This window comes from Psammomys obesus, unplaced genomic scaffold, assembly GCF_907164565.1.
Source record: "Psammomys obesus unplaced genomic scaffold, mPsaObe1.curated_primary_1811, whole genome shotgun sequence".
Lineage (NCBI taxonomy): Eukaryota > Metazoa > Chordata > Mammalia > Rodentia > Muridae > Psammomys > Psammomys obesus.
This window is the reverse complement of record NW_026596147.1, coordinates 8,729,694-8,756,562: the sequence shown is the minus strand read 5'-3', so window position 1 is coordinate 8,756,562 and position 26,869 is coordinate 8,729,694. Positions and strand designations below refer to the sequence as shown.

The 26,869-nt window shown below is 41.3% G+C and overlaps 1 protein-coding gene across 1 annotated transcript in view; it reads left to right on the top strand.

The window, feature by feature from the left end:
* The window catches only part of Tenm3 (teneurin transmembrane protein 3), a 436,338-nt gene that overhangs the window by 292,078 nt on the left and 117,391 nt on the right, over positions 1 to 26,869 (top strand). Inside the window, exon 5 of the mRNA XM_055593562.1 lies at positions 10,031 to 10,153. Within this exon, the coding sequence (XP_055449537.1) occupies positions 10,031 to 10,153 (123 nt within the window). The remainder of the gene's footprint in view (positions 1 to 10,030; positions 10,154 to 26,869) is intronic.

Genomic DNA, 26,869 nt, shown 5'->3' with positions numbered 1-26,869 from the left:
CAAGGGGGAAACTGGATGCTAAGCTAAGTCATTAGCATACATAAGCATTTGTTGCGCAGTTCTGAAAGCTGCTGTGGAAGAAAGCAACCCAGATGAAGAAGGAAGTCAGTACTACAAGCCTCTGAGTAATGAGCAGGAGCCAGGGGGCCTCACGGAAAAAGCCGCTGATAACAGTCACTAATGAATCCTCTGCTACCTTTGCTGAGAGAGGCGAATGCAGTGTTTTGGCTGGCAGGGAATAGTATACAAATCACATAAATGATTTCATTCTGGGTTTTGAATGTTCTTGAAATAGCCATATTCTTTAACATTGACAATTGCGCCTCCAAGATTCTCTGGCCTGATAGTGGCTTGTCCCCTTTGGGAGGGTGGTTGCATTGGTAAGGCGGATCTTTCTATGAAATGGGAGAATGGATCTGAAGAAGACTAGAAACAGTAGAAAAATTACTCTGCCTTAGCAATCCCAGTTTCGTTCTCTCTGTGACCAAAATAGCAGTTTGGTGTTCCTCAGCCTCTACATTGACTATCAGTGGGCAGTGGGAAGGATCATTTCCCAAGTGCGATCTACAGGAGTTTTATACTACACCTAAGTAGTAAGAAAGAAAGAAAAAAATCACTTTCAGAAGTAGATTTTTAAAATCTCCTATATAAAAAATAATATAATCAAATGTGGCAAAAACAAACATTCGAGTTAAATCTGTTTATTCCCATCAGGACATGTTGATGATAGCTATTTATTTATGACCTCATGACCAAAAAAAGGAGGGAAAAGAAAAATACAGAAGAAATATACAATATTGGCAGCTGTTCTTGTACCTTTTCTCTCTTCCTCCTCCTCCCCCTCCCTCCATCTGCTCATTTATAAAGTCTGTGATTTTGTAATGTTACCTTAAATTCTCAGAGGAACTTGCCATATCAAACATTTGGTCCTTTTGAATACAAAAACATCATGTAGTTGATAAAGGGAATAATTTCCTTTCTCGTAATGACAGCTGGAAAACATATGTATGTGAAAGCTTTGTGTAAGAAATGCTTTTTTTTTAAAAAGAACCGTATTTGGGTCAGCAAGGTATAGGCTGTTGAAATAATATTAGCCTTAAAAGTTAATAACAAATAGTAATGGATTCGAATGCCAAAATGTTGCCTAACACATTCTGTCAACATGCATATAAACACAGCAGGAAATCCAAAACAAAAACTAATTTATGGCAAAACGATGTCCTCCTAATGATGGCATAGACTGCAGGGGTCCACATTATAAACTACAGTCTTTACATGAGAGGGCTTATTTTACATAGAAAACTTGCTTTCTAGAAGTATGCATCAAGTCTAATCATTGCTCTATATTGAAGAATATTTTTCTTATTTTTTTCCTGTAAAACCTAGTCATTCCACTTGAGCATCATACATATTTAGATTTTCATGAAATGAAATGAAAACTCCAAGATACCCGAAGAGTCATCATGTCTTATCATACTTTGACTTATGCAGAGTAGTTTTGAAACTAAAAATAAAGGAACAAATGTGTATTCTACCACGTTGACATTTTATTGATTTCCAGATGTGGGTATGTTTCTCATCGCTCAGTTATTTAACCTAAATGTTTATATTCCTAAATATACCGACTCATCATAGAAGGTAAATCAGAATGAGGTCTTGGAGACCATCTTGTCCAGACTTTTTGGATTTTCATCTAAATAAGATGTAAGCCCTGGAGAACCCTAGGAACCAGCTGAGCTTCCTCAGATGGATGGAGCCAGACTTGTGAGCAGGGCTCAGGTTCCTTTTTGAGAGTAGGGCTCGGGTTCCTTTTAACATAAACAGAAGGTCCCAGAAGATATCCCAGGTACTCTGTATTGCAGCAGTCCCATTTAGAGTAAGGAGTTCAACTCTCTATTTTATTTTTCCTTCAGCTTCCATCAAGGGGTTTGTAATGAGTCTTCCTCCCACACATTATTTTGGGAAAAACATACCATGATGGATGAGAGATGAGTGACAAGAAAGGGAAATTAGACCTCTGCTCACTTGGGTGAACATTTGAGATTCGAGAGACTAACGAAAACTGAATCACAGATATTGAGGATGATATTTTTAAAGTCAGTTTTTCTCGCCAGACCTCAGTTCTCGGGTTTTCTTGTGCTTCTCGTCTCTTTGAGAAGGCTCCCTGACTCCTGTAATATTAAACAGCTTTTAGGCCATAATGGCAGGCCTGCTAAGAGCCATGCTCTGTGCTGCCAAGGCCCCAGAGCGTACTCCTCAGGCTTCGGGCTGCTGATGGCAAGGGGCGCCTGCCTCTGTGTTCCCTTCACAACATCCCCTGTAATTTGCTCCAAGGTTCTGGCAGACTGCTGGACTCTGTCACCACCTGTCACCACCCCTTCTTCCCATCCACACTTGGCAGGACCCGAGGCTCAGACAGCCAGTAGAAATAATAGTCGCTGTGGTAACGACTTCAGTGGCCTGGTCCCCAGAGACAAGATCAGATTTGGCACCTTTTCTCTCAACAGGAATCCAAAAATGGCACTGAATTTGCTACTTGGTGGTATATAATTTTATTTAATTACACATTTTTGGTTTCAAGTATTCTGCATGCTGGCTCCTAAGTGTCAAAGGAACATATATTGGTAAAAACACTGGCATTCCCAACCCATTTTATAAGGTGGAGGGGAACTATAAAGCCATGGGTTTGTTCATTTCCATCCACCTTGAGAAACTGAAAGAAATAATGAATGCTTTAATTTCTCTCACTGGAATAGTCTTCAAATCCAAAAGAAAATCTCATAAAATTTCACTGATGTATCTTTACTAACACACTGTCTCAAAATTATTTCAACTCACACGGGGTTTATTCCCTTTCTAAGAGGTTATAGAGATAATGGTTTTTAACTATGTAAGAAATGCTTTCGTTTTCACCATCATAAAATTGGTTACAGTTCAAGGATACCACAGCCAGCCTAAAAAGAGACATTCTAGGGCTGGCAAGATGGCTCGTCAGGTAAAAGCCCTTGACACTCTAGCCCAGAAACCTGTGTTCAATTCCCGGAACTCATGTAAGGTGGAAGGAGAGAACCAGCTTCACCAAGTTGAACTCCAACCCCCACACGTGAGCGGTGAAGGATGCTTGTGTGCATGTAAGCACAATAATAATAAATAATTTTGTAAAGATACAGTTTGGAGTAGGCTCTTTTGCTGTAGAAGAGGCTTCCATAATCATCAGTGGCTTAACAGCCATATAAGCCACTCTGAGAATTGATAATAACTTTTTATCACTTATTTGAACAGCAATATTTGGAGGCACTCTTTAATTTCATGAGGGGGAAAATGTCACAACTTACTTAAAAGATGTATTGCAGAAAACCATCTAAGACAGTGGTTCTCCGCTTTCCTGACTTATGCTCTGACCCTTCCTCATGTTGTGGTGACCCCCCAACCATACCATTCTCATTGCTACGTCGCAAGTGTAATTTCTGTTATTGTTGTGCATTGTAATGCAAATATCTGTGTTTTCTGATAGTCTTGGGCGACCCCTGTGAAAGGGTCTTTTGACCTCCACCCCAGAGGGGTCACGACCCACAAGGTGAGAACCGCTTGTCTAAGAACTCTGTGGGTTCCTGCCCTGAGAAAGAGGGTTCAGTCGATGGTTCAGTAATAGTCCTAGTGACTGTTACCAGGGCTGTCCCCCCTGTCACTCTCCACCTCATTTTTCAGTCGTTCTTTAGAGGCCTGTGTTTAAGTGGAAGAGCTTCCTGAGAACTCGGGATGGCGAGCTCACTGGCCCTGCTAGGCCAGCTGGTAGGCCAGCAAACGCTGGGGACCTGGGGACTCTGTCCCCACCTCTGTAGCACCGGAGTGGCAAGTGCAGGCCACCCCGCCCAGGTTGTTACCCTTATGCTGGGGATCGAGACTCGGGTCCTCATGCTTGCGTGTTGAGCATTTTAACAACTGAGCCATCTCCCAGCCCAGGGTTTGCATCTTGATGACGAGGAATAATCCTAACATTTATTAAGTATCGCCACAAATCTATGGCCTTTATAGCCATCAACTTTATTTGATTTTTTTCAATAAGTGTATAAAATAAACACTCGTAATTTCTGTCTCATAGGCGAGAAAACCTAGAATTTCAGAAGTTATATAGTAACTTGGAGCCCAGTTAATAAACCACAGAGCTATGATTCAGCCTCAGCTTATTTTGATTCACGGCCACACCTGAAGTGATATGGTGAAGCAGAAAGGGAACCCAGCAAGCAAAACAATTATAAGGTTTTCTAGGTAGGCTGGGTGTGAAACAAAGTTAGAAGAGAAGCAATTTATAAAGACTTTTTTTTTTATTAGAAATGTGAATCTCAAAGTCATTTGACCGCATGGAACTTCGAGTTGAGGGTTTAAACACAACTAAGATGAAAGAGAGATCAAGGCCAGGCCTGCTGAGTGTTCATACTTTGGGGTACACGAGAGGAACCGTTGTATAAGTGAGCAGGGAGCAAATGCCCTCCAAATTTAGCAGTTCCACACAACGTTCATTTATCTCAAGGGTGTGCCTCTACCACAGGCTCTTTCAGGTTGTTGTCAGACTGTAGGCTGGGATTGACTTCTCCTTTGAAAGCTTAACCGGTGCCGGAGGAGGGTGCTTCCAGCTCGCTCACGGGGTTTTGATGGTCCCCTCGCTCGCTCGCCACACCGGCTTCTCCGTGGGCCTGCCTGATATATGATATGACAGCTGCTTTTCCCCATGGCAGGCCGTGCAAGGGAGAGATTTGAGCAGCGAAAATAGAAGCTAAAGTCTTTTATATCCTAAGATGAGAAAAGACATTCCATGATGCCCGCCTTATGCTTCCCATTATAAGCACGTTACTAAATCAAGCCCGAATTCAAAGGGAGGGAAGGATATAAGGGTATGTATGAATACCAAGGGACAGGGATTATTTAGAGCCATCTCAGACGTATCCCACTACAGTCGCCTCACACGCCGGCTTTTTTTTTTTGCTTACGTACGTGTGCGGTGTACTGATGGCGCCCACTCCAGGCCCCACGCTAACAGCACTCACTAATCGGCATGCCTCTATGATTGCTTCCATGGATGTTACAGATTACATAGGTACTCTTGAAGCTTTGTTTAGGAATATTACACCCGGACTCTGGCCACATTTCATGGTTGAAAACGGTCAAAAGGCTCCAAGGGACCAGAGCAGAGACACTCTGTTGTGTAGTAGCCTGTCAGAACACTCACGCAGGGATTGTGAAGGCCAGCTGAGAAACAACAGTCAGAGTGCTGGGGATGAGGGGTGGCGGGGGAACAGGCGAATTGCCAGAGGAGGCTAAGGCAATGGCTAACACGGACAAATACCTCTGGCGTGTAGAGAATGATTCTCAAAAGAGGCTGCTGGCTGAGGCAATTCAAGAGAGCTCATGGCCACCGAAGGGGTTGCATTATACACACCCCATGGTCTAAGGAGATGGCTTGCAATGCAAATGTGAGGATCAGAGTTCAAATCCCCAGGAAGTGTGGGTGCTGCTGTAACCCCCCCCCCCCCGCCAACCTTAGGGTCAGAAAGTGGATCCAGGGGGCGGGCCCGGCTAGCTCGAATGCCGAGCCAATATGCAAGATCTGGGCTCAACTGAGAAATCTTGTCTCTGTATGTGAAGTGGAGAGGGACTGAGAAAGAACCTGGTGCCAATTTAGAGCCTCCACGTGTGCCACCACCCGTGCAAACAAGCACAGGAGCACACAGCCAACATATAGAAGCAATTCTCAGGTGGTGCATGAGTGGACCAGTATTTGCCCTTTTGCATGTAGCGTATTACACTCAGCATAGGTCTTCGCATTTCACCTATAGGTATATACAGCAGGATTCTCTCCGTTTAAGGCTGAAAAATATTCAGGCTGCATGATGTGCCCATACTTCTTTATCTGTGTCCATCAATATAAAGGACATGATATCCTCTCCCAATTGTTAGGACCAGTGCTGGTTTAGACAGGGCTGTGCAATTAGCTCTGAGATCTCAGCTTCAACTTTCACAACCTTTGAGATGTAACAAGAGCCGGGTCACCCAGTCACTCTGTTTTTGTTTTGTCTTTTTGAGGGATTGCTGTACTGTTTTCCATAACTTGTAACATTTTATGGTCTTCCCAGAAGTTCACATAGGCATTAGGTTTCCCCACCCCTTGCCAAGACAAATCATACTTTCAGACTACAGGCAGTTTGGGAGGCCATGGGCTGGCAGTCAACTCACATAGTTACGTGGATTTTCTTGATCATATTATTTCCTTCCTGACACCCGGGATTTGCACTAAACATGACCTAAGAGTCCAATTCTCTTCTGCAGCCATGCTCTGTGTGTGCCGTTTTTCTGGATCTCTCTGACAGAGTGTAGCAGGTAGCCTAGAAGATAGCAGTGCTTAAGGGGAAGGCTTAGAGAGAGTGAGCATGGGCCCATAGAGAATACAGCAAATACTTTCCCATGGGTTCAGATCTGCTTTCCAGTTCAGGATTGAAGAACTGAAGTCACTCATCTTTATTTGCAGATATATTTTATTGGGCTAATTTTTCCTCTATTTGTCTGCCAATGTGTCCCCTGTAGTTTTATTATGCCCCTGCTTAGTTATTTCTTGGACACTTTTGACTTTTGGAGTCTGCTGCCTGCCCCTCTCTTCTCTCTCATTAACCCCACATATAGATATATGTATAGTTTGAGGTCTATAAGTGCCAGAGCTCATTAAATACCGGACAATGCCCATTTTAAAGCAGGTGATATCCTAAGGCCAAAGGACTCATTGTCTTCTGTTTTCAGTGAGATATTAAGCAAGGTGTGGTGTTACTGGGTGGGATGTTCATTAGTCAGCATCTCAAGTGGAACCTGAATCCCATCCTATTGATATTTATGTAATGATTGTGCGTGCGTGCATGCATGTGTGTGTAAGTAATAAAGCTGTTAGCCATCTGGCAAACAATAAAGTGACTCTCCTAACACAAACATCCTATCACTTTTCAACATTTAATATCCGTGCACAGTCCCATAGATTATCTCTACCCTTCAAAGTCTAGTAAAAACGAATAATGTGATCAGATCTACCATTCAAGAGAAAATTTAATATTTATCCTTTTTTTTTTTACTATTAGAACATGACAGTGACAAGTCATTTCTCAGAGGAAGCTGACCCTGTGGAATACAAGTAGCGGTCTCTATCCCAGTAAGCCCACTGGAGATTTTTAAAACATCAGATGTCAGAATGCACTGAGTACAGGTCACCTACCAAAGCGCCTGCCCCAGCTTAGCAATGGAGTGTCCTGGAGAGCCTGTCCATGAATCGTGGTCCTCGAGTGAAAGCAATGTGGAGGCCAGTGACCCCGCCAAACATTGTGAAAAAGAATCCCACCTCATATTACCAGTCCAAGGAAAGACCAGAGATCCCAAAAATCAGCCCCTGGTCTCTGCTATAGCTTATGTAGGTTTTGTACCCTTGGAAAGTTGAAAACTCCAAAAGCAAGCCATTCAGAGCCAGCGACAGTCTGTATTGATTGTTTTGGGGGTAGAGTATGCCTGTCAACCCTTTACCAGCTGCCGAACCAGCTCCCATTATTTTCTTCGGAAATTGCTGAAGTATGTAAAACCTTGAAGAGTGTGTGAAGCGATAAATGTTTAGAAAGCTCCTGACATTTTGCTGCTCACACACTATGTAATTTAATGCAAAATGACATATGAAGATATACCCCCTTGTAAGATGACGACTTATAAATTCAAAAATTCTAAAGTCTATATCTTAATCCATGAAAATCAGAGTTTAAACAGAACCCCTGGAAGAACATAATTTAAACGAGGCGTATGTGTTTATATATTTATTACACACGTGCAATGTAGACATCACTGTGGTTTTTTTTTACTTATATTATACATTTTCATCATGTTATTAACAGGATGTGGTACTGATAACAACATCCTGAAATTATTGACATTTTAAAACATCCCATTTATCATATATAATAATAACAGGCTAGCACTGAGCTACTTTCATGTGTTATACTGAAGGAGTCATTTATTAATTAATAATATGCTCTTCATACTTATCCATTTAAGATTTATTTTATATTTACTTTTTTTTAATAAATTGCTATCTTACCTGCAAAAGTGTTTTCTTAGATTTGAATTTTTCAGAAGTTGGAATTTTTGCTCATTTTACTTCATTGATTTACCAGGTAATTATTGAAATGAATGTACTAAGGTATCCTTAGCTCTAAACTTAACCCCAAACCATGTCAGACAGTTCATATCTCTTATTACTCCAGCTCCAGAGGGTCCAGTGTCCTCTTTCGGGGTCTAGAGATAACCCATACATGTGCAGACACACGAATACACACACATACATATAATTTGAAAACAGAGGCCTTTAAAACAAAGACATCAACACAGTCTGGATAGCCTTCTCCCAGTTTCCACCATCTTGAATGATAAGGTGGATTTTTTAGTGAGTTGGCAGCTTTGTAGTTAAAGGCGATGTTTACTGAAAGGTACATGGTCTGGTTAGGCAGCACCAAATGCTTTCATGATCTGGAATCTAGAGTACAGAAATGAAATACTTACATGTGAGAAAACGTTCTGCTGAATGCCAACTATGCTTCATATACTCTATTGAGAATTCTTAACATCAACTAAATAAGCTAGGCATGGTTCATTTTTAAGTAAACGTAATACATAGCATCAAATTTTCAAAGATTAAACACTAGGCTAAGGCTTGAACAAAAGCCTGAGTACATCCCTTTGCCCTGGTTTATTTGTTTTTCTTACTATATTATTTGGGTATTTAACAACAGTTCTTTTTCAGGGGCAATGATCACACTACCTCTGAGCTGGTTTCTGGAAACACCTGTCTTTTTTCAGATCACTTGTAAATTCCAATGTACATAATGATCAAAATGTCAGAACAAAGTTCTCTTTTGCAATATGCTAATGTGGCCATCATTGGATGTCCTTGTGACTATGCAGCCTTCCTGAGAAAATTGTTTCTAAACCATGCTCTTAGAGTGGAGGTAAATGTCTAGTCATTGTCAATGGTTAATACGCCAGTGACGTATCTTCTAAATATTTTAGACAAATTCATAAAAATAATATATTAAAAATTAATTTATAGTGAATGTATATACTCACAATCATATAACAGTTCTCTAGTTACCTTTTCTAAATATTTTAAATAAGGAACAGTGATAAACACAAATATTTAATAAATGTGTATTTATAAATGCCTTATAAATACATAAAATTGCTATCATTCCCACTTGAGAACCTCACATGAGTTATCTGAAAGGTGCATTCAAAATCGATTCCTCACATGAGTTATCTGATAGGTGCATTCAAAATCGATTCATCTCAATTTCAAGTGTTGCACTTTTAGCCAGATGTGGTGGCGCACACCTATAACTCCAGAATGCTCAAGGACAGTACAGTCTGTGTAGTGAGTTCTAGAACAGGGCTGTGTGGCAAAAACAAAAAGAGAGAGATTAAATGTTGCCCTTCTGACTTGCACACCTCAGTCTACTCTGACCATGCCACATGCTGTCAAGTTCCTCTGTGAAACAAGTTTTTTTTTTTTTTTTTGCTTTTTGCTTTTGACCACAATCCAATGGAAAAGATCCTGGTTGTAGAGAACATGGAACAATTGTAACGGCTAAACCTTCAGATGAGCCAGGGTCAAGAAGATTTGGTGAATTCTGCTTCAGAGACTTATACAGCTTTCTTACAATGTGGAACACAGACAAACCACAGTCAATAGTGTTTCATGCTTAAGGCCTTCCTGGTACCAGTTAACTGAGTTATACTCAATCATTATTGAAGTGCTGTCATTGTGCACAGCATTTCTACGTAGATTGCATGTGTCTGAGGAATTTTGTTTATAATTCGTATTGCGCGGTTATCCCTGTTATTTCAGAAGATGGAAATTTGAACTTTACATACGAGTCTTGTTATAAACATGCTAAGCACTTGCTTTTGGAGTTTGGAACAGCAGACCTTTAAACAACTTCTATGCTTTCCCCCCCAGCAATGCATCTATTTGGCCTCAATTGGCACTTACAGCAGACTGAAAATGACACATTTGAGAATGGAAAAGTGAATTCTGACGCCATGCCAACAAACACTGTCTCGTTACCTTCTGGCGACAATGGTAAGAGAGAGAAACGCGGAGCCTGTCTTTTCTTTTTCCGTCATTCTCCATAAACTTGGTTTTAAGCATGCTTGCCTTCAGCTCATGTGGGACAGAAGAAAGGTTTGGAGGTGGGAGATGTTGTCTGCTCGTGAGTATTTTTATTCATTTATTTGAGAAGTTGAAAATCCACACCTTTATTACATTCTGAATAATATAATTGTCTGCCTTCGAGGAGGGCTGACGATTTGGCTCTTCTGCCATTCACTCTTACAGGCGTGTACTGAGTTCTGTTTTCAGTAGACAAGTAGACTACAGTTCAGAATGTCATCTCTCGTGGTACCTGGCGTGTATTAAGTTTTCTTAATTGGGCTTGTACGTGGAGTTGGGACACCATACTGATCTCATTAGAAACACTTTTAAATATAAGCCACATTTGAGGATTATAACTTACTGACCTTTACCCCGGTTCCCCTTCCTCCAAACCTTTTAGAGTTTGCACTTGGAGGTAACACAGACTTCTCAATCAGTAGTCTCTGAACAAAAATGGAATTTAAGTGGCTAGAGAATGCTGTACTTTGTTTTTCCAATATAAACCCCTCCAACTGGACCTATGCCTACATAAGCCTCTGTTGCTCATAGTTTCATGCTAGTGTGTGTGTAGGCACATGCCTTGGTACTGATCTCCTCTGACGCTTTGAAGGAAGTGCTGATAAGTTATGTCTTGGGCAACCTGTCAGACATTTCTGTCTCTATCATGTGAAGAATTATTTGCTTTAAGGGGTTTCCTTGGCTCTTCTTCCTCTGCTTCCTCCCCAGGGCATTTGCACTGCATTTTACCACCAGGATTTCCATGTCAAATGCCTCAGTTCTTTGCGAGACTAGAGCAGAGCCAGTGGCTCTTTAATTAGCAGCTTCTTATACTCTCCTTTACTGGCGGGCTGGGGCTTTGAACGTACTCTCATTCATTAGCCTTTCATCTTTTACCTAACCAGTGATACGTGGCTTTCCACATGTGGGTCCTGATGCCTTTGGGGGTCGAAATGACCCTCATCAGATATTTACATTATAATTCGTAACAGCAACCAAAGTAATTTTACAGTTGGGGGTCATCACAGCATGAGGAACTATGTTAAACGATCACAGCATTAGGAAGTTGAGAACCACTGCTCTATGACTTCAGCACCTTAAGGAGACTAAGGAATTTTATACTTTCCGTTTTTCACAGTACTAGGAAATACCCTCCCGTATGGAATTGTTTATACAAAGAACTATGATCTGGTATCTGCCATGTCACCACAGGGCCTCACTCTACAGTGGGCTAATGGCAGAGAAGAAATTTTTTTTCTAACTGAAACTGCAAGTACCACATTTCTTACAGTATAAACTTTAATTAGCATTACTGCTATGTATTTTTACACATTGGCACCATGTGTAAACAGATCAAGAAACTACACAAAAATTAAGATCTGTTTGTTTGTTTGTTTGTTTGTTGACTGAAATTGAGACTGTCTCTTAAAGTGGATGATCATGACAAAGCTAGTCAAACAGTACTTACTAATTACTGAAGGGATTATTTGCACAGACAACAGATCATAATTCTGAAGAATTCCGTGTTTTTTCGTGGACCTTTGGTTGATGGATAATATCCAAACCTGTTGTTATTAATATGAAGACACTGTAGCTAATTACTGTCACCGCACTCAAATGTGGGGTCCTGAGAAAGCTGAGGGCCAAAAAAAGATGCTCATTCCAGATTCAGTTATGGCTGCTGACATTTCTTTTCCAAGAGATATGAGCTCATATCAGCATTTCTCAGTGCACATAAGTACATGCTCAAATCTGAGTTCCTCTGCTCATTTACTTTGGTACAGTGAGCAAAGTGAATGGTTGTTCAGATTCGCAAGGAAATGCAGAATAACCCTAAAATAGACTATCTGGGATCCTGTAAGCTCCAGAGCGTTAGAAGCACGCCCTAGGAATACAGTTTCTATAAAATATAGCTCTCTGGGCGATCCCTGAAAACAGTTACTAAACCCGTTGACCATAATATCAGTGGATATGTGTTCATCAATCAAGCACACCCATGCACGTGTGTGTTATAAATAAATGACATTGTTGAATTAATGTCTGTCTTTACATTGACAAATATGCTCTGGTGCTTTCTATTGTGTTTTATTATATTTTCCCCAGTAATTATTAATTATAAAATGATTTCTTAGTTTATGGAGAACTAAAGTTTCAAATACTGCTTCCCTCGGCAGACACAGAGTTAACACCGTGCCACCGGAGTCCCAGGGCATAAGCTATACACGGTAACTCTTCCTCGCTGTAGAAAGAACTCTCTCCCAAAGTAGGTGGTAGTGGTCCACCAGAGAACTGGCCCACCCGCCTCCCAACAGAACAGATGTTTATGGAAATTTCAGATGGGGGGGGGAACAAAGACCGTGTGTTAGCTCAGACTTTGTTGACAAGGTGATCTAAACAAGTCACTTGTCTACTCTATTATTTCTCAAATGAAGCCAACAGTCCCCGTATTGTAAAGAGTAATCTCTTCTGTTTATCAAGTAGAGACTCTTGCTGTTTAGTTCTTCAGTGGTGCAGGGGGGAGACTCTGTAAGGATGGAGGAACCAGCAATCAACTTCTTCAAAAAAGACTTCTGTGGTCAATTTGCAATATCCGTGACCCGTCACCCACCACTTTAGATTTCTGAACTGTCCAGACCAGTTATCTCTTTGAAAATTCATGGACAACAACCCTTGGAAGAAGCCTTAAAATCTGGCACAAAACTTACAATAATTAACTGTGCTAAGCATAACGAGAAGATGACTTCCCGGTTTTGAAATGTAATACTCTTACTTCTGTGGTCCTATTTCGTCTGTATTTTGTAAGCATCATTCAAGAAACAGTCACTGTGCTAATGGCTCCATAATCTTCCTGCCTACCCTTGGTCTTGCACCAAAGCTTCTCAAAAGCGATTACTATCTAAACGGGAACTCCACGTTGCAGTGTTATTCTTTACTCATGATTGCTAACACTTTTTTTGGCTGAAAATTGCAGAGATGGTCTAGCAGAAATGTGGGGTCTGGCCACACTGATAGATATGGACAAAGTGAATAAAAAGGTAGGATTAAAAGTTTGGATCTGAAAGAGCTTCCTTCTAGAAACTAAAATTACTCCCTGGACTAACAGATTCATTTAGCCTAATGTACTGGAAACAATTACACAGGACTATTCTCAGATGCTAGCCCCTTAACTCACTTACTTTATAACTAGTTACTTAACCTTCTGAGCCTTGATTTCTTCATGGGTAAAAAGGAACTAAGAACCCTTAGCTCTTGGCTTACCAACTGCAGCAGCCTGGGGCCCCACTATAGTTTCCTTGCAGTCTTCTGCCCTCCGTATTTCCCAACAGTTGTTTCAGATCGTCCTCCCCCGCCCCAGACCCCACCTTGCATTCTGTTAAACAGAAAAATAGAAAATAGAGACCTCCAGAGCGCATCCTCTTGGGTTCCTATAAGCAAATCTCGATTCATACATCTGTTAGTTACTTTTCTCACTGTTGGAACAAAATAGCAAACGAAGACAACTTAAAAAGAGGAGTGTTTGTTCTGGCTCACAGTTTGACGGGGACAGTCCATCTTACTGGGAAAGGTGCGGTGTGAGGCGCCTAAGGCAACTGATGGCGTTGCGTCCTTAGTCGGGAAGCAGACAGAAACGAACGTTGGCACCTAGCATTTAATGTCGGTATTCCCACTTCAGCTAGCTCAGAGACTTGTCTGCTGGGTGATTTTAGACTCTGCTAATTTCATAGTCCATGTGCACCATCGCACTGCATGTTTGGGAACCCATCCTTTCACCATCTTCCCACCATTCAAGTTTGCTCTTGAACACTCTTGATCCTATCTTCCATCTTTAAAATCTCTCCAGTACGGGAGTGGAGAGCTGCCTCAGTGGTTAAGAGCAGGTATTGCTCTTGCATCTGTGCCAAGATCCATTCCCAGCACCCCTATCAGGCAGCTCACAACCAGTTGTAACTAGCTCCAGGCCTCTGGCCTCTGAAGGCAGCTGAACTTATGGGCACACACAGACTCACCACGCACGTATGCATAATTTAAAAGTAATAACAAAAAGAAATCCCCCTAGTATGCTGATACTTTCCAGTCATCATATGAACATTCCACTGTTTCTTATATTTCATGAAAAATAAAACCCCTTGACCTCATCCTTCTCTTTCATCTCCACCCTACCACTCTCTTCGTTCCTTACAGGCAGCTTCTGAAGCATAGCATGTAGATTTTCTGAATCCACATCTCACCTTTTATGTGAGTCTATGGCAGTCCTGTTTCTGCCATATTTCGTTTACATGGCTGTCCTCTGTCGCCACCACTCGTTGACACTCACGATTTTCAGGTATCCAACTGCTGCCAATTGTACCCGTAAATGTTCTTTCCTTTTTCTCATATTTGACATCTCTATATATATTTTTTTAAAAATCTTACCTGAAGTATTCATTTCCACGGCATGGATAGTACCACACTGGCCAGGTCTTTATTCCGTTTTTAGTAGCTACAACTATTTGTTGATCTGGCTCACTGCCTTTCACCTGCTCACCAAACACCGCAATTTCTCAGGACCCTGCTCTGTCATGGTATAACTACACTTGATCTTGTCTGTACATCTTTAGTTACATGTAACTCTGACTCCATCAGTAAGTGCATCCTAGGTTGCATTCCTTAGCTCCAGACAGGAACTACAAAAAAAAACAATCAGCGCTTCTCTGGAGCATTTCCACCTGAGCATCTTCTTAGCTTAGCAAATTCCAAGCGTTAAAAATCTGAGCGCATCAACTGCTTAGGTTTTCTAGTACTGCATAAGAAGCCATACCAAAGTTCACTAGTTTACAGAAACCGTTTTTCATCTCTTGCAATTCTGCCAGTTGTCTAGGCAGTTCATATATTTCTTGGCTGGGACTTCTCATGCAATTGCCTCCAGATGTCTGAGGCTGCCTGAAGGCTCCATTAAGCCGGAAGTCCAAGAGTGCTCACTCAACTGGCTAGCAGCTGATGTTATATATTTACTCATGCTCAGCTCTGCTGTGGCTGTGGGAAGGAACATCTGAACACAGCCCTTGCATGCGGTTTAGGTTTCTCAGAAGGCAGTAGCTCATTCTAAGGAAGAACATCCCACGGGGCCTCATTCTCATTGACCTACACAGAAGCACAGGGCTTCTTCCAACTTAGCATCAGACATTCTAGCACATTGGCAAGTCAAGTGACTTGACTGAGAGACAGAGCTTGCCCAGGGTACATCCTGAGACCCTGGTTCAATCCCCACCACCACGAACAGCTGAGGTCATCCCAGCTTCACAGTAAGGGGTCTTAAGCTTCCTTTCCTTTTAAGGGAACTTTAAACTTTGTTTTAAGTTAAGCAGGAATTAAGCTTCGCTTTTTTTTTTTTAAGTTAAGCAACTCATGTTTTTATAAGAGTGTCGGTTTTTTTTTAATATATCTTAATTAAACTATAATTACATCATCTGTTCCCTTTCTGCCCTCCAACCCCTCCTTTGCTCCCTCTCTCCAATCTCTTCCATGTTTCCCGTTTCTCCCTCTCAAATCGATGGCCTCTTTTTATTGTTGTTACATATGTGTACATGCACATATATATGTAAAACATGTATGTGTGATATATATATATGTGTGTGTGTGTGTCCATTTTTTGTTGTTTGTGTGTACATGATTTCAAGACCAACCACTTTGTATAAGATAAGCAGTTGGAGGGGTCTCTTCTCCAGAAGAAGCTGATTCTTCCCCTCTCTCAGCAGTTGGTAGTTGCCTATGGTTCTATGTCTAGGGGTGGGACCCCTTGGCATTTTCCCCCTTCCACATCAGTATGTCTGCTGATACTGCCATTGTTCCTGTCTTGTTTATGCAGCCATTTCCAGGAGACATGGCCTCCTGGAGGTCCCCTGGCCCTTACACCCCCTTCTGAGCTGTTCTGTGAGGATTAGGTCCAGAAGTTGTATTGAAGATGTACCTGTTGGAGCTGGTCTCTACCACAGTCCAGTTGCATTGGGTACAATTGCTGTTTTCCTGTATAATACATACAAGTGTATGTATGTACATATACCATGTGTGTGCGTGTGTATTAAATGAAGTTATATCTCTTGGCTGACAAAGCTCCCCAAAACAGCCGTTGACTATCTAACAGACCCATGCTATCAAGCACGAGCAACCTCCATTTGAGTGTTTGATCAGGGTAGTCCAAGTGATTTCCGAAAAGATACAGCCTATTGCTGTTGCCCTAGGTTGTCTCTGAGGGACTAAAGTTTTTTTTACGTTCCTTTTGCTGAAGTCACTGCACACACAGGACAAAGGTCCCTGGTTGTTTGAGCCATGTCTGACCCGAAAGCCTCCTGTCTGCTGATCTAGTTCCCATACCACCAGAGAGTAGTATGCAAGCTTCCAAAGGAGGGAAGCAACAGTCCTGTCCAGCTGTGAGGCCTATGAACCACAACCTGGACCAGCGTGGCAAGAGAGCCTAAGGATGCAGTAATGGCACTCCTACCATAGCAGCAACCAACAGCTGTCTTAATTGGACTTAAAGGCCATCTCAACAGGAGGGAAGTCACGCCTGCTCCAGGAAACCTCGCCAACTACCTGAGGCTAGTGAGGGCACAGACTGTAGACAAGAACCTACCACTGTCGCTTTACCAAGTCAGCACAATCCCTTAATTGCATTCTAAATCTTGCACCACCCCTCATCAAAAGAGCTTTTCTTTGTAGCGGATGAAAACATTACAGGAAGCTCCCCTGCTTGGTTATACACATGTACAAGAGCTTGTGGGATAGAGACTGTGTCCATCTCCCGAAAATACAATTGTCACAACATCTCTCTTTCCAGATTTGCCTCTTCTTCAAAGCTTTCTCTAGCAGAAAATACCACCTGGTTACCTGCTTGAGAAGTGTAGTGCAACTTATACAGGAATCCAATCTTCTTACATCTTCTATTGAACCCACTGGCAAGCCCCCGAAGTTCTAACTCCCTGTCTTGTGAGTTCTGTCGTGTTTCACCTGTTCTCCCACGGCTCCTGTTTATAGTGTCTCTACTCTTGCCTATCAGTTCTTCAGACACAAGTAACAGTACCTCACCTGATGCCCTCCAGTCCCCTAAATTCTATCCACATGCTTTAGATGACTGAAAAGTCTCTCCACAGTCTGGCTGTTCACCACAGTTAATACTGAAGTAATATAGTAGAGAGATAAAGTCTAGGCATTCTGCAGCCAAACCCACCTGGCTTCACCTCCAACTTGTAATGATTAGCATCTGTATTACTTGGGACAGTTCCTCTAGGGGTTTGGTTTGTTTGTTTGTTTGTTTGTTTGTTTGTTTTTGTCTACATTTTCTTGCCAACTAAAAGTAACCTCACGGAATTTTCTGCGAAAAGTAGTTTTGAGTAGTGCTACATGATACAATGATGAAAAATATAAAGTTGTTTTCCATTATTATGCTTTCTTTGCTAAAACGTAAGGCAAAGACTATTATTTTCCTGCTACTCTCACAAGCTATTAGGATAGTCCTTGCCCAGACTAGTTCTTTTCGTCAGTGTCTGACCAAAATCCTCATGGAAAAATTGAATATAACATGTAAAGTATATAAAGAGCCAGGACAGTGTCTTGTCTAAAGTATATGCAATGCCAATATTGGTGAAGGAAAGGAATTGAGAAGTGTTCTGTCACTTGTTGGCCTTTAAGCAAATTGCCTTGTCTGACTTCTTGCTTCTTCAGGGAGTACTCGTTTCTTTTAAATCTGATAATGGTATATATAGGAAACCAATCTGTAACACGTGTCACTAATTATGGGTTTGCATTTTTTCTTTAATTCAATTATGTATTTGTGATTTACAGCAAAATTTCTTTAAAGCATAGATCCTGAAATTAGTATCAATTCTATCTTCTCTAACTGTAATAGAGATCCTTTATAGTTTTGATTACTTGGAGGATTGGAGATTATGAAAAGATTGTTATTCTTATTTTTCCCTTTAATGCATAATGCTCATTTATTTTAGGGGTGTTTTTTGAGCATGGATTATATGGTATATACTAACCAAGGCCCTGAGGTAAATAGCAGTTTGGGGGAGAGGGGAGACACCCAAGACTGTCCCAGACACTTATTTCCATTGCATCTCAATTGTTAGGTGAGACAGAAATGAAGCAAAGAATTACAATGAATTAGAAAATCACAATGGGAAAAAGTAGGTGATACACAGCGGAACTTCACTTTTTACTGAAATCTGTATTAGAAAGAGGCGATGAGATGAATGCTAAAATTTGATGTAAGCGAATCTGCAGTAATCCAGGACTAACCTGAAAAGCCATAAACGCTGATTAATGTATGCATGAGTTACTTTCCATCAAAGTTTGTGACATGAACACGATTGGGGTGGAAAGATCCGTTTTGGCTTCTGCTTGTTAGGGACTGTCCGTGTTCTTGCTTTCTCCATTGGCTCCTTTTATTCCATCCAGAATTCCCACTTGGGATGATGCCACCCACACTGAGGGCAGGACTTCCCTAAGTTAATCCTCCCTGGAAGCATCCTCTCAGCTACGGCCAGGAGCACCTCTCACAGGTGAATCTAAACCCAGGCAGGCTGGCAGTGACTAATCACCACAGCCGGTGTAACCACTGTGACCATGGCAAGTGGCTCCTCCAGTAGAAAACGATCGAGCAAACACAAGCCTCCCCTTAGGTATGAAGAGAAATTGGAAGCCTGTGTGAGTTCTCCTACTTAAATAAAATTACAGCTGAGCTTAAAATTTATATGAGCGTTCAGTTTCCTCACGTATTAGACAGCTTCAGAGAACTGAATGTTACAGCAGGTTGCTGACCGCCCTGCACTGAAGGGATGGGAACAACGGAGCTACAGGCGCACTGAGCTTTAGTCAATGCTGTTCATAGTTGAGCGTTGTTGTGATGTGTAGTAGTCCCTCATTAGAAGCTGTGATGATTTTTTTCCTTTAAGCTAGTGCAAAGCAGCTCTGCTTTAGTCTGTGTGGATTGTAATGTAATACTCTGTATCTACATGTTCCGTCATGGGCACGTGGCCTGTATAAACAGGTGTGTTCTCCCAGAGATCGTCAAAGTCCACATATGAATAGACTGGAAGTTAGGACGTAGAATTGAAGTATGGGCTGTTGATTATGTATAGATGCCTAGCCTTGCCTCCTGTCGTTTTAATTATTCCTGCCTGTGGAAGCTAAAATGAATATTATTATTTGCCCTCCTTAACAGTTGAGGTTAAACTTTGACACTTGGATTTTCTTCTCCAACCCCCCCCCTTTTTTTTAAATTTTATTTTAATCACTGTAGTCTGGTTTTCTCACATCCTATATAGAGGGCAAATTTATGGTGTGTATGAGGAAATGTTTAGTACTTTTTAAACTTACATGTTTTTTTCAGTATCACAAAATAATTTTCAATTGCATACCGAACTTCATAATTACCAACATAGTTTTAAATACTCTGGCTTGTCCTAACTGGTTAATGTATCCATGGGATGTTCTTCAGAGGTCAAGGGACTTTTTAAAGACTTTCTTTAAAACACCACTGTGTTGATGTTTTCATGTAAGCAGGGATACCAATAAGGCAAGGTAACTTTATGTACATGCTCTCTTTCTGTCTCCCACACTGACAGCTGTATTTTAAGACATCAGTACTGTTGATGAAAGAACTCATAGTTAGCAGGTAAAAAGACAGCCAGTAACTCCCCCATCCAGGCACAGTGGTACAGGTTGAGAAATCTTCAGGATGGTGCTCTGTTGTGTTTGAAGACTTGGGGCGTCTCATTCTCACTGTGAACTCTTTCATTGCTTTGATTTGTAACCCACAAGCCTTGGGTTTGTGTAACTCCAAGGCTCTATATGTCACTTCCATTTTTCCTTCTTTTCCTCTTAGCAAACAACCTTATATTTCCTGTGCACACAACCTTGTATTTCCTATGATCCTTCCCAAGTTCAGGCTCTAGGGACATAAGACATGATGATCTTAGTGAGAGGCATGAGAGAGCCTTAAGGATGGCCTTCCTTTTATTTCCTCTGAAGCCAGAGTTCTCTGGAATTCAGGTTGAGATGAATTTTTAGCTTTTCATGTAGAGACCCAAGAGCTTCAAAGGGGGGGGGGGGGGCTCTGTGCAAGTATTTACAAGCTTATGAAATAGTACCGGTTGCTCACTGACTTCCTGGAATGTTTACAATTTTAAAAGAACATCTGAAAAATACTACCAGAAATAGTATATACTTGACGTGGACAAATTAAAGAGGTACCGTGACTTGAAAAGCAACAAGACAGGTTTACAAAGGCCCTTTGCCACCCTAAAGCGCACCCTGATATTCAAAGGAGCTGCTTAGGCAAAAACAGTACATTGCTCTATGCCAACACTCTCAAGCCAAAAAAAAAAAAAAATCAGTATTTTTTTTCTTCCATCTCCACACTACTGATTTTTATCAAGAGGCTTAGTCTGCATTTTCCTGTCACAAAAGCCACATCTTAAGGTTAAATAAATAAATAAATAGAAAAAAAAAAACCTGAAGCAAATCAAAGTTAACAGGTACTTAGAGACAAGACTCCTATTTCACAGAAGAATCTAGAAGACTAAAAAACCTTCAAGATGTATTGTACTTATATCCCCTTTAAAAAACTATACACATTTCAGTTACATTTAATTTTTTTAAATCATGTGATGGGTTCTATTTTAAATCTTTTTCTCTATCTGAAGCTGTGGTTTCAGTTTTTACTTGAGCACGTTGCACGGAATTTGACCTAGTTATTTTTTTTTAAGTACATTAAATGTTTGTGTGAATAACATAAAAGGAATAGGAATGGGAAGTAACTGAGTGAAGTGAATGAGGACTTTTTGAGTAGCACACATAGCTGTTCATACGTGAATATTAAAGAATAAATCAGACACCTGCATTCTATCCTTGGCTTTCTTTCTTACGGAAATGCAAACATGAGCTCTCTTGCTACGAAGTGAAGGGGTGAGAATGGAAAGTGTCCTATAGCATGACATGTTCAACTCTTTGTTGTATGTCAGAAATCACGTTACAGTGTGCTTGCCAGAGGTATGTGAAGGCCCTACGAGGTGGTACTTCCAACATATTTCACTTAGTCTCACTGAGAGCAAAGGGGCAGCTTCCTTCTTGGTAAAAGATTTCTTGTAGATTTTAGAATCAGTTCTTTGCCAATACTGAATACCACACCAGCAAAGGCTTGACCAGGCCTGAGCCAAACAGCCTTGATTGTGTCTGTTCTTCTTCTACTGCACATTTGCTTAACCTGGTATAGTCACCATGCGGTGAAAAAGAGCGAACTATTGTCTGCTTTAATTCACCTTTGCTGTTATAATATTTTTGAATGCTTTCATCTCATTATGTGCTTTAAACATATCCATTTCATTAGCTCCTGTAATTCATGGGAAGTATCTACTCTATAATTTAACTGACAAAGCTTGTATTCGTTAAAATCAAATTTACTCTGTGTCAGAAAAAAAATCTGATGTGTTTTCCAGTTCAGATAGTTAATCTGGATTTTGTCACAGCCTCTAAGTTCTGGGTTCCTGCTCTATGTGGGAACAGGATTCTCCTGTCATCTTGACAATTGGAACAAATAAGACATTGCTGTGTTTTATATTTATTGCCTTTCCTCTGTGTCAGTCTGAAGCCAAAAAGCATTCTTGGACAGTGACTGAGAATACTGACAAAGCCATCATACAAATTAGTGTTCTCCCCCATTGGTCTATGAAATGTCAAAATGGGCCAATTGCCCCCAGCACTCCATCTTGAACCCTCCCTTATCCTTGATGGAGGAATCTGTAAGACAGGGAAAGCCAGCAAGACTTGCCTTGGGTTTATTGTGTCTTGACTGGAAAGAGCATCATGAACCAAAATACCTAAAGTTTGCCTTTGTTCAGCCTAGGGAAGCTCCATGCCATAATACAGCATAGTGTACGAGGTGTACAGGGCGTGAGCCATCCTGCTGTAGGTATACACAGAAAGGTTGTTGAAGTTCTAGAAATCAGTTCCCTAAAAACGACCCCTTTCCTGGCTGATTAGTCTTTGTGGCAGAACAATACACAGAACTTAGTGACCACCAAGTGTGAGAGGATGCCTCCCCATGGCGAGCTAGCAAGACGTTGTGCAGATGGCCCAAGCGCAGAGTCCTCTAATCATAGTCTGCTCTCCGTCTTCAAGAAGGGAGAAGCTGATCTCAACAGAGCTCAGTCTCCAGGACTGTCCCTCCCAATCCCGAAGACCACAAACCTAAGGTTGTTTGCCTGTACCCCTGTCCAATCATCTACACATTGGGGTTCCCACACTACCCTCCATTGGCTTGACTAATTTGCTAGCCTGACTCACAGGACTCAGAAAAACATATTGACCAGCCTGTTGGAAAGGAAGTCACAGAGAACAAAATGGAGGAATCTGTAGGTCAAAGGGATGGGGTGGGCATAGTCCCCCTCTTAGAGCCTCTGGGTGACCAGCTGTTCAGAAGCTCTCAGAACACCTTCGTTTTGGGCTATTATGGAGGCCTCATGACATAGACACAACCAGTAAAGCCAGTGGCCAGGTGTCATCAACTCAACCCTGGGGATTGTGAGACTTGAGATCTACTCTAACCCTAGGTTGGTTTAGCCCAATTCGTGAAGCCTTCTATGGCCACTCAACCCCAATGAGCTCAGTATCTGTCACTTCAGAGATTCTAAGCCTCTTACAACGTATGTCCCAGGAAATGAGGACAACTGCCAAATGTGTTTCATAGGGCCCTAGGCTCATGACTGGTGATTGGAAGATCATCTTCCAATGAGATGACAATGAAAGACTTCCATGAGCACCTGGCTTCCTAGATTCTATGACATTATGACATAACTGGCCTTTTTCATTTTGGATACAGAAACATCACCACATCTGCTACTGTTAAGTCAAACACTGTTTGGTCAACCATGGGGTTGTTTGTTTGCTTGTTTGTTTTGCCTTATTTTGTTTTGGTTTTGTTTGCAAATAAAAGAACCCTCTTTCTGAAAAGAGGCACCTATTAAATGGGCTATAGGACTAATTGGGTAAGTTGATACACTAACTAGAGTAACAGTGGGCTCTCATTATTTGCCTAAAAAAAAGGGAACCCCTGAAAATCAACAAATAGAGAAAACAAGAAAAAGAAACCCACCTATTAAGCTACTTGGAGACAGTGGAACCCTTAGTCCAGGAGGCCAGAACTCAGTTGCTGTTCTCAAAGCTGATATACTTGAACAAAGATGAAGTCTTAGGGAAAACAACTTGGGGATCGGTGCCAGTGTATACTCACCAGCCCCCAAAGCACAGGTGTGCTCATAAAACTGCTAACATTTACTTCCATCACCAAAAAGTAGACAGAGTCGCCTGCATAAGCTTCTGAAGCAACAGAGGTGATTGTTAATAACAGGAAAGTGTAATAACAGGGTTAGGCACGTATTACCTGGACAGATGAGTCCAAATGTGAGCCATACCCATGTTTGGGAGGGTGTGTACACAGCAGATTGTAGTGGGGAAAAGGCAGCTGCTGTCTTCAGCATCATGAAAGTTGCCTCATCCCAGGCTGACGCTTAATGCCAGCAACCCCAGCTGCTCTAAGCTGAGGCCAGAGGATCCCCAGAACAAGGCCTGCTGAGCCTGCAGGGAACTGCCAGGGCACCTTACACAAAACATCTCAAAAGTAAAAGCAAAATGAAACCTGGGTTATGTACCTCAGTGGTGGAGTACTTCAGTGTTCACCATGTATAAGGCCATACATAGGCTTATTCTCCTGTACTGCATACATACATACGTACATACACACAGACACACACAAAATCACTTTATGTGGAAGTCAATCAGAATATAAATTTGTTAGCAGTTTATGATGAATTATAACAAAGAATGATAAATGGCTTTAAAAAAAGCTGTTATTCTTACAAAACTGATTATTCAAAATGAAAGTATATCCATCACACCTTTAATCCCAGCACTCAGGACACAGAGGCAGTCAGATCTCTGTGTGTTCCAGACCAGCCAGAGATACACAGATTTATTTTCTCTAACCAAAAAAATTAATTATAACTTTATGTGCTATACTTGTAAGGTCTGTGGATTCTATAGTGTGGTTGAATGAGTTAAAGCATCTTACATGAAATAGATGAATAGATTTAAATAGTAACTTAAAACAGTATTTTTATTTTAATTAAAAAGTATTGTTTTGCATGCTGGAGAGGATATGGAGAAAGGGGAACCCTCCTCCACTGCTGGTAGGAATGCAAACTTGTACAACTACTTTGGAAATCAGTCTGGCTTTCTCAGACAATTAGAAATAGTGCTACCTCAAGATCCAGCTATACCACTTTTAGGCATATATTCAAAGCATGCTCAACTATACAACATAGACATTTGCTCAACCATGTTTGTAGTGTCTCTATTTGTAATAGCCAGAAGCTGGAAACAACCCAGATGTCCCTCAGCGGAAGAATGGATAGAGAAATTGTGGTGCATGGAATACTACTCAGCTATTAAAAACAAGAAAATCATGAAATTTGCAGGCAAAAGGTGGGAACTAGAAAATATCATCTTGAGTGAGGTAACACAGAAGCAGAAAGACACACATGGTATATGCTCATTCATAAGTGAATATAAGCCATATTCTATAGGATAAACATACTAATATCTGTATTCCTAAAGAAGCTAAACAATAAGGAAGACCTTAGGGAATATGCTCAATACTCATTCAGAAGGGCAAATACAATAGACATTGGAAGCAGGAAAAGACAGGGAACAGGACAGGAACCTACCACAGAGGGCTTCTAAAAAACTACTGATCAAGGTATCAAAGCAGAGGCTGAGACTCATAGCCAAACTTGAATGTATGGAATCTTATGGAAGAAGGGGGATATAGAAAGACTTGGAGGGGACAGGAGCTCCAAAAGGAGACCAACAGAGGTAAAAAAAAAAAAAAAAAAAAAAAAAAAGAAAGAAAACTGGGAGCCCTGCAGAGTCTGATACCCCAACCAAGCACAATGCATGGAGAGGACTTAAAACCCAGCTTAATGTAGCCCATAGACTCAACGTAACCCATAGACTCAGTATCCAAGTGGGGTCCCTAGTAAGAGGAGCAGGAACTTTCTCTGGCATGAACTCAGTGACAGGCACTCTGATCACTTCACCCTGAGGGGAGCAGCCTTGCCAGGCCACAGAGGAAGACAATGCAACCAGTCCTGATGAGACCTGTTAGCCTAGGGTCAGAGAGAACGGGAGGAGGACTTCCCCTATCAGTGGACTAGGGGAGCAGCATAGGGGGAGAAGAGGAAGGGAGGGAGGGATTGGGAGGAAACAAAAGAGGGGGTCACAGCCAGGATACAAATTGAATAAATAGTAAGAAAGGATAATAATAAAAAAGAGAAAAAAATAAATTCAAAAAAAGAAAAAAATTGTGTTTAATAAAAAATGATTTCTACTCATGATATGGAAAACATGAGTTGGAAACTTGAGTCATGATGCCATAGTTTCTTTGCCTCAAAGTATCAACCTTGCAGAGATGGTTTGAAGTTTAATACAGACAACATAAGGGAAACTCCCAGTCCTAGGTGTTCAGAGAGACTGATCCCATCACACCCAGCGCCTGACCCCTTCATCAATGCTAATTCCCTGTATAAACATAGGGCACCGGGCAGAAGCTCCTTAATAAAAAAATGCTGGGGAGCATTCAAAAGTGTCGCTGAGTAAAGCAGCCTGTCTCTCCAGATAAGAAGCACAGCGTCTTCAGATGATCTAACCCTCTTTTCACTTCATCGTGTATCCTAATGTTGCTTCAATGAATGTGTAGTTGTTACAAAATAATGTTATGTGAATGGGGCATGACTTATGATCCAAGTGTTAGTATATGAGAAATCTCTTTTGATGTTTCCTTATAGTCCTTTATAATACCAAACTGCTTTGAATAAAATGGACCTTAACTGCTTTGCTAGCCACTGCTATGGCTGTGGATACCGAGAAAGAAATGACTGTATGAATTATAAATAATGGTGCTTGATTAGGCTTTCTTGTATAACCCCTCTTTGCATCAGAGCTGGGCTGTTATGGCCATTTCCCCATTCTCCTCTTCGTCTCCTGACTTCCTGTAGTGTGCACTTTAATACTCCTCGAACAATGATTTTATGTTACCTTTAGCCCGCTTGAACTTTTAACAGGTCTCTGTTTAGCCATAGCTGTCCTTTGCAAGTGTCGGTATATGTGTCACTGTAGGATACAGTGGTCCAGGTAAAAAGCAATCCTGACATTTACTGGACTGAGATAAACTCTTCCTCAAAGCTCACAGTTATCCACGAGAGTGAATCTGTTTTGAATTGCCTCACACCCTCTCAGCCATCAGCTGGTACCGGCCATACTTGTCTCTGACTATGGGGAATCTTTCCTCATAATCTTGAGTTCTGTTCCTCTGATGCAGAGAAGTGAGGAGAAGGGAAGGAGAAGAGAGTGATGGAGGGAGGGAGGAGAAACACAAGAACATTTCTGCATCGAGAACTGTTTATATAATTATACCATCATCTAATTCCTCCAGCCTCTGGTTTTTTAGACTATAGCAGAAATAGCATGCATAATGGTTAATACATGCATCCTCAAGAAAAGGTGTAATAATGCTCCTTGATAGAGGGAAAGGGAAAAGTAGTTATAAATGAG